Here is an 8,406-nt window from a genome sequence, read left to right on the forward strand (position 1 = left end):
AGCTGCAGAGCTTTGCCTGTTTCAGGATGAGGTACTGGAACAAATTATTCTAAAGTGGCCCAAACACCAGTTTTGATTGTCCTTGGCCTGGGATAAGTTTTGCCTCTGATGGAGTGTGTGCTTGCTTAGCAGCAGGTTTTAAGATATGAAGCCATCTACCTCTTCTTGACTTTATATATGGTGAGTACAAGCCTCCAGACTGGGGGGGATGTGAAACATCCACTTTCCTTCACCCTAGGGAGAGGAAGGAAGAGAATAAACAAAGGGTGAAAAAAGCTGAATGATATTCCCTACAGAGGTGCATTCACACTATAATAGGTGAGCCAATATGCCTTCATCTGTACATAGAGCATACATCAAAGGATCAGGCCCTTTGGCCTTGTGCTGAACCAATTAAACTAATAATTAAATACTTGACTATGCTGAACCCTTCTGCCTACACAATGTCCATATCCCTCCATTCTCTGCACATCCATGTGCCTAAACTCCTCTATCATGTTTGCCTCCACTTTGACCACTGACAGTGCATTCCAGGCACCCATCGCTGTTTGCGTAAAAATAATGCCCATGCATTATTCCTATGTGTGGAAGTTCATCTCCTATGAACTTTCCTCCGCACATTAAATATATATATATTGGACACTTGGACCCTGGGAAACAGTTACTGGCTGTCTATTCTATGCTGATAATTTAATAAATCCCTATCAGGTCTCCCCTCAGTCTCCACCACTCCAGATTAAAAAAACTCAGGTGGAAGAGACACAGTATAAATGTAGTAAGCAGTTCAAGTTTATAAGGAATGTGGTAAGGAACATCAAGAAACCCTGAAGAACATGGGGTGAACTGGAATCCATTCCTCTGTCTTTGACTTGAGCAATAGACAATTTGTTCATCTGCAACTCACAGTATGTCTTTTTAGTTTATAGGAATTGTACCTGTAACGTTCTCGCTCGGGTGTGACGTAACGCCGAGGTAAACGTCGAGATAAACCAGAATCAATGCAACGAGGCCGCAGTAAGATTAACCATTTACTGTTCACTCTTCACATTAACGCATGGTGAAAACTGTTGAAAAACAATACAAGATTGGTACAGTGTTTGTTTCCTTCTAAATATCACATTTACATTGTGAATACTTGCAAAGGTAAAACTACAATAACTACATTACATTAAAGTGCAGCATACAGTCAGAATCTAGCTGCTCCATTGGCTGCTTTAGATACACTTCAATACAAACTATCCCGACTCTTTAACTGACGAAAAGGTAAACCTTACCGACCATCGTTACTTTTAACAGAATCGGCGTTAACATTTTAACTCAAAATATCGATTATCTAATGACTTACAGCGTTGCTTTCACTGTGTCTTTGGTGCATAGAGAAACCCCAGCCGGCGTTATGGTGGCACATGTGAGTGACCCCCACCCTTGCGTGAATCTCAAACCGGTAATTCCCCACAAGACGCGGCGAACCCGGATGTGACGTCATCGCAGCCGCGATGTATTACAGACAAATCAATTGATTTAAACAATCCTAACTTTAACTAAAAAAATGCTAACAAATTACTACGCGAAAATATTATAAACTAAATAACTGCCATAAAGGCAGCACACTCCCCGCTTGACCTTCGTAAGGTCACAATGAACATAATACAAACTTCAGTCTCTAAATCAGTCATTAGGTAGAAGTAGAATGACTTCTGTAACGGGCCTTTGGTAAATTTTCCCATCGCCTTGGTCGGTAGTTTTCAACTCGACTTTCCTGACATGTCCATCCCTACTAGGGAATGTGGCAGTGATTCTGGCCATTGGCCAGCAGTTGCCGGCGATTTGCTTGTCCCTGAGCAGGACTAAATCTCCAACTTGAAGGTTCCTTTTCCATTGCTTTGTGTACAGGTCCTTATCGGAGAAGTCCCCTGGTAGAGGGGCAGCTCCTGCCTTCTGCGTAAGGAGCATTGATGGCGACAGTATGAAGGGGTTTTCCGGGACAGAAGACACGGGTAGGAGTGGTCGTGCATTCATAATGGCTGTGACCTCTGCCATTAGTGTGCCCAGTACCTCGTGGGTCGATCGGATGCTTTGCTGCATCTCAGGTCTCCTTTCCGTGGTTTTTTGCAAGGGCGTGAACCGCTTGACTGCCTGCTCTTTGTTGTTTGGCAAGCACTGGCGTGGTTCTCTGAAAGGTAGTGGGGTGACCCCACTATTTGCTTTGTCTCTGAAGACCTTGGTGTCCTCCGTTTTTAAGATGATGGCGTCTTGAGCCGATGGAGCAAGTTTATTATCATGCTCCTTTTGAGCAAAGACTGACTGACCCAGCGTCTCGTCAGTTACTTTGCGCTTGTTAAAGCCTTGTGGTGCTTCCTGGACGCACATGGAACTTGTGCGGGGTTGAAGAATCATATGGCGGCTACTCTCTAGCACATTGGTCTTGAGTGTGTTAACCGTTGATTTGTGTTCGTTGCCAGGGCACACCTCTCCTATCACCACCCAGCCCAGATCCAGGCGTTGGGCAAAGGGGGCGTCGTGTGGTCCATTGACCTGCTGCCTAACCTTGTGTACCCGGAGAACATCCCTCCCTAATAGCAGGAGTATTTCTGCTTCTGGATCCAGCTCTGGGATGTGTTTGGCGATGTGGTGGAGATGTGGTTGGTGTAGCACCGCACTTGGCGTCGGGATCTCAGTGCGATTATTCAAGATTTTCTCGCACTCTACGAGTGGGGGGAGACAGATGAGGACTTTACCATCCAGGGACTCGATCTGGAAGCCTTCGGCCCTCCTTCCGTAAGTTTTCATGTTGCCTGAGCAAGTTCTAAGGTAGTATGGGAACTGCTCACTCTCAATGTTGAACAAGTTAAAGAACTCTGGACTGACTAGCGAGCGGTTGCTCTGATCGTCCAGAATTACGTAGGCTTTGATGGCCTTGTCTTTGGCTCCCTTAGGGTACACCTTAGTGAGACAGATCTTTGAACAAGAACGGCTTGCCTGAGCTTGACCGCAAACTTCCGTACAGCTCGTGCTGACAACAGTTGTCCTGGAGTGAGCTTCTCCCTCCCCACCGTCCTGTTGTGGGGGTGAAGGAGCTTCGTCGGTTTGCGGTAACGGGCCAGGATGCATGGCCCAGTCGTGATTAGTGCTATCACATTCCAGGCACTTCACGGCGATCGTACACTCTCTCGCACAGTGAGAGGTTGAGGAACAGCATCTAAAACATATTCCTTTCTCCTCGAGGAGGGCATTCCTCTCTTCAAGGGGTTTTTCCCTAAACGTTCTGCATCTTTTGAGGGGGTGGGGTTTGTTATGCAATGGGCAATTCTTGCTAGAGTCATTGTTAGTTGTAAGGACTTCAGTCTTAAGCGCTGAGGCTGGTTTAGTAATGTTGGAATTATTCGAAGTGGATTTATCTGGCTTGGTGTAAATTGTACTGCTTCCTGGACCTATGAGGCTAGGATCGTTTCGCTTCTTCGCCTCCTTGCACACAAACCTGGTGAAATACTCGAAGGGAGGAAATCGACCTTCGTGTTCTTCCTTGTAATCTGAGGCAACGGACAACCACCTGTCCTGCAGCCCAAATGGAAGTTTGTCCACGAGTTGTCTAATCCCGGTTGGAGTGTCTAGGTATACTAGACCAGCTGAGTGGCCATCTTCTTTGGCGCCTTGAATCTCCATGAGTAAATCTCCGAATTCTCTTAGCTTGGTGTGTTCCTTGGCTGACACCTTAGGAAAATTTCCCAAACGTTGGCATAGCGCCGCCTCAATAATTTCGGGGGCTCCGTAGCCCTCCTGAAGTCTCTCCCATGCTTTCTTCAATGCTAGCTCGGGTTTGTTGATGTACACTGAATGCATGCGTCTCACCTGTTCGCATGATTCTTTTCCCAGCCATTTTGCCATAAGATCCAACTCCTGGGTTGCTCTGAGCTGGACTCCGTCGATAGTGTTGGTGAAAGTGGAGTGCCATGCACGGTAATTTTCAGGTTTATCGTCGAACTGGTATAGTCCTGAAGTGACGAGATCCCGTCGTGCGAAATACCGTGCTACGGATTCGTCTGCAAGTGGCGTGCGGGCTGAGGGAACACGTCTTCGGGTACGCGACTGAGGGCGTACATCTGTTATGGAATTTGCTGGTCTGGACTCGGTCTTTGCCTCTCTTCTCCCCAAATCCGGTAAGTTCGGTGTCGAGAAGTACTTGTCGTGAGCCCTTGCATTCCTGGGTTCATCGCGGAGTTGCAAGGGTAAATTATCTTCCTCGGATGGACGTGATGCCATCGGGCCTCTCCAAGACTCCTCATGAAGTGGGACGTTATCGAATAAGTAAGGAGAGGAAGAAAGAGTCTTCCATTCTATTTGAGATTGGACATAGTCACTTGTGCGTTCCAATCCGATCTTTTCTGAGGTAGATTTTCCGTCATCCGGATCATGCATTTCTTCGGCATCTTCTATTAACTCTGCTTCCACCTCGGCAGCTGCTGCTTCTCGTTCTAGCTTCAGCGCTTCTAACCGTGCCTCTACCCTTTTCCATTCCAATTCGTTTTCGGCTTCTCTGGCAGCCGCTTCCTTCTGGTTTTCGGCTTCTCTGGCAGCCTTTTCCTTCTGGTTTTCGGCTTCTCTGGCAGCCGCTTTCATCTTTACTTCTAATTCTTCTTTGGCAAAGCGCACTCGCACCTTGGCGGCTTCTGCTTTAGCTCTTGCTTGGGTGGCCTTACTTGATGCACTACTGCCCCTGTCGCAGGATGACGACGACTTTGACAACGACTTGATGCTGGATCGGGTTGACATGGCTGCACTTTAAACACCTGATAATGCCGCTTTTTCACTGTAACGTTCTCGCTCGGGTGTGACGTAACGCCGAGGTAAACGTCGAGATAAACCAGAATCAATGCAAATGAGACCGCAGTAAGATTAACCATTTACTGTTCACTCTTCACATTAACGCATGGTGAAAACTGTTGAAAAACAATACAAGATTGGTACAGTGTTTGTTTCCTTCTAAATATCACATTTACATTGTGAATACTTGCAAAGGTAAAACTACAATAACTACATTACATTAAAGTGCAGCATACAGTCAGAATCTAGCTGCTCCATTGGCTGCTTTAGATACACTTCAATACAAACTATCCCGACTCTTTAACTAACGAAAAGGTAAACCTTACCGACCATCGTTACTTTTAACAGAATCGGCGTTAACATTTTAACTCAAAATATCGATTATCTAATGACTTACAGCGTTGCTTTCACTGTGTCTTTGGTGCATAGAGAAACCCCAGCCGGCGTTATGGTGGCACATGTGAGTGACCCCCACCCTTGCGTGAATCTCAAACCGGTAATTCCCCACAAGACGCGGCGAACCCGGATGTGACGTCATCGCAGCCGCGATGTATTACAGACAAATCAATTGATTTAAACAATCCTAACTTTAACTAAAAAAATGCTAACAAATTACTACGCGAAAATATTATAAACTAAATAACTGCCATAAAGGCAGCACAGTACCTGTGTTTTGGAAATACTTTATCCTTTGTGTTTTGTGCTTTTAAGACATGGTTTGTATTTTAGAAAAGGTTTGTAATTTGGAAATGTTTAAGATAGAAATTCCCTGTGAGTTTTAAATGTGTTATGAAAGTATTGAAAAAGGATCTGGTGCTTTCCTGGTATATATGAAGAATAAACTCTAGTCAGACTTCCAGCTGGGTACAGGTATCAATTATAACTGATGTTTCGATGACAAACTCCGCCATCTTCATCATGCCTGGGCACATCTAGTCTGGTGGTACTCATACCCCATAGTCTGTCCCTCCTCATCCAATCAGGTTTCCACTGACCCACCTTGTTTACATTCAAATTCCAGTTCTTACTAAGAGCAAGACCTTTGTCTTTGTTAAACATAAAACATAGAATAGTACAGCACAGGACAGGTCCTTCGGCCCACAATGTTGTGCCAACCCTTAAACCCTGCCTCCCATATATCCCCCCCCACCTTAAATTTCTCTATATACCTGTCTAGTAGTCTCTTAAATTTCACTAGCGTATCTGCCTCCACCACTGACTCAGGCAGTGCATTCCACGCATCAACCACTCTCTGAGTGAAAAACCTTCCTCTAATATCCCCCTTGAACTTCCCTCCCCTTACCTTAAAGCCATGTCTTGTACTGAGCAGTGGTGCCCTGGGAAATAGGCGCTGGCTGTCACTCTATCTATGCCTCTTAATATCTTGTACACCTCTATCATGTCTCCTCTCATCCTCCTTCTCTCCAAAGAGTAAAGCCCTAGCTCCCTTAATCTCTGATCATAACCCATACTCTCTAAACCAAGCAGAATCCTGGTAAATCTCCTCTGTACCCTTTCCAATGCTTCCACATCCTTCCTATAGTGAGGCGACCAGAACTGGACACAGTACTCCAAGTGTGGCCTAACCAGAGTTTTATAGAGCTGCAGCATTACCTCGCGACTCTTAAACTCTATCCCTTGACTTATGAAAGCAAACACCCCATAAGCTTTCTTAACTACCCTATCTACCTGTGAGGCAACTTTCAGGGATCTGAGGACATGTACCCCCCAGATCCCTCTGCTCCTCCACACTACCAAGTATCCTGCCATTTACTTTGTACTCTGCCATGGAACTTGTCCTACCAAAGTGTACCACCTCACACTTCTCTGGGTTGAACTCCATCTGCCACTTCTCAGCCCACTTCTGCACCCTGTCAATATTTCTCTGCAATCTTCGACAATCCTCTACACTATCCACAACACCACCAACCTTTGTGTCATCTGCAAACTTGCCAACCCACCCTTCTACCCCACATCCAGGTCGTTAATAAAAATCACAAAAAGTAGGGGTCCCAGAACCGATCCTTGTGGGACATCACTAGTCACAACCCTCCAATCCGAATGTACTCCCTCTGCTTTCTGCAGGCAAGCCAATTCTGAATCCACCTGGCAAACTTCCCTGGATCCCATGCCTTCTGACTTTCTGAATAAGCCTACACTGTGGAACCTTGTCAAATGCCTTACTAAAATCCATGTAGATCATATCCACTGCACTACCCTCATCTATATGCCTGGTCACCTCCTCAAAGAACTCTAACAGGCTTGTTAGACACAATCTGCCCTTCACAAAGCCATGCTGACTGTCCCTGATCAGACCATAATTCTCTAAATGCCCATAGATCCCATCTCTAAAAATCTTTTCCAACAGCTTTCCTACCATAGATGTAAGGCTCACTTTCTATATTTACCTGGACTATCCCTACTACCTTTTTTGAACAAGGGGACAACATTCACCTCCCTCCAATCCACCGGTACCATTCCCGTGGACAACGAGGACATAAAGATCCTAGCCAGAGGCTCAGCAGTCTCTTCCCTTGCCTCATGGAGCAGCCTGGGGAATATTCCAACAGGGCCTGGGGACTTATCTGTCCTAATGTATTTTAACAACTCCAACTTAATATCAACATGCTCCAGAACTTCAACCTCACTCATATTGTCCTCACTGTCATCAAGTTCCCTCTCATTGGTGAATACCAAAGAGAAGTATTCATTGAGGACCTCGTTCACTTCCACAGCCTCCAGGCACATCTTCCCACCTTTATCTCTAATTGGTCCTACCTTCACTCCTGTCATCCTTTTGTTCTTCACATAATTGAAGAATGCCTTGGGGTTTTCCTTTACCCTACTCACCAAGGACTTCTCATGCCCCTTCTTGCTCTCCTCAGCCCCTTCTTAAGCTCCTTTCTTTCTACCCTATATTCCTCAATAGACCCATCTGATCCTTGCTTCCTAATCCTCACGCATGCTGCCTTCTTCCATCTGACAAGATTCTCCACCTCACTTGTCACCCATGGTTCCTTCACCCTATCAATCTTTATCTTCCTCACTGGGACAAATTTATCCCTAACATCCTGCAAGAGATCCTTAAACATCGACCACATGTCCATAGTACATTTCCCTGAAAAAACATCATCCCAATTCACACCCACAAGTTCTAGCCTTATAGCCTCATAATTTGCCCTTCCCCAATTAAAAATTTTCCTGTCCTCTCTGATTCTATCCTTTTCCATGATAATGCTTAAGGCCAGGGAGCGGTGGTCACTGTCCCCCAGATGCTCACCCACTGAGAGATCTGTGACCTGACCCAGTTCATTACCTAATACTAGATCCAGTATGGCATTCCCCCTAGTCGGCCTGTTAACATACTGTGACAGGAATCTGTCCTGGACACACTTAAACTCTGCCCCATCTAAGCTATTGGAACTAATCAGGTGCCAATCAATATTAGGGAAGTTAAAATCACTCTGCTATTTTTGCACCTTTCCAAAATCTGCCTCCCAATCTGCTCCTTGGTATCTCTGCTGCTACCAGGGGCCCTATAGAATACTCCCAATAGAGTAACTGCTCCCTTCCTGTTCCTGACTT

General features: G+C 45.7%; 1 protein-coding gene across 1 annotated transcript; it reads right to left on the minus strand.

Annotated features, from left to right (window-relative positions):
- Window positions 1-1,015: 1,015 nt before the first annotated feature.
- LOC140738550 (uncharacterized) lies at window positions 1,016-5,669 on the minus strand. Its single transcript, XM_073065981.1, has 2 exons — window positions 1,346-5,669; window positions 1,016-1,064 (listed from the first exon to the last, which is right to left on the minus strand). The coding sequence occupies exon 1, from the start codon at window positions 4,768-4,770 to the stop codon at window positions 1,669-1,671; it is 3,102 nt and encodes a 1,033-aa protein (XP_072922082.1). The 5' UTR covers window positions 4,771-5,669; the 3' UTR covers window positions 1,016-1,064; window positions 1,346-1,668.
- Between the last annotated feature and the right edge of the window lie 2,737 nt (window positions 5,670-8,406).

The sequence above is a fragment of the Hemitrygon akajei genome, chromosome 14 (genome assembly GCF_048418815.1).
Source record: "Hemitrygon akajei chromosome 14, sHemAka1.3, whole genome shotgun sequence".
NCBI classification, from domain to species: Eukaryota; Metazoa; Chordata; class Chondrichthyes; order Myliobatiformes; family Dasyatidae; genus Hemitrygon; species Hemitrygon akajei.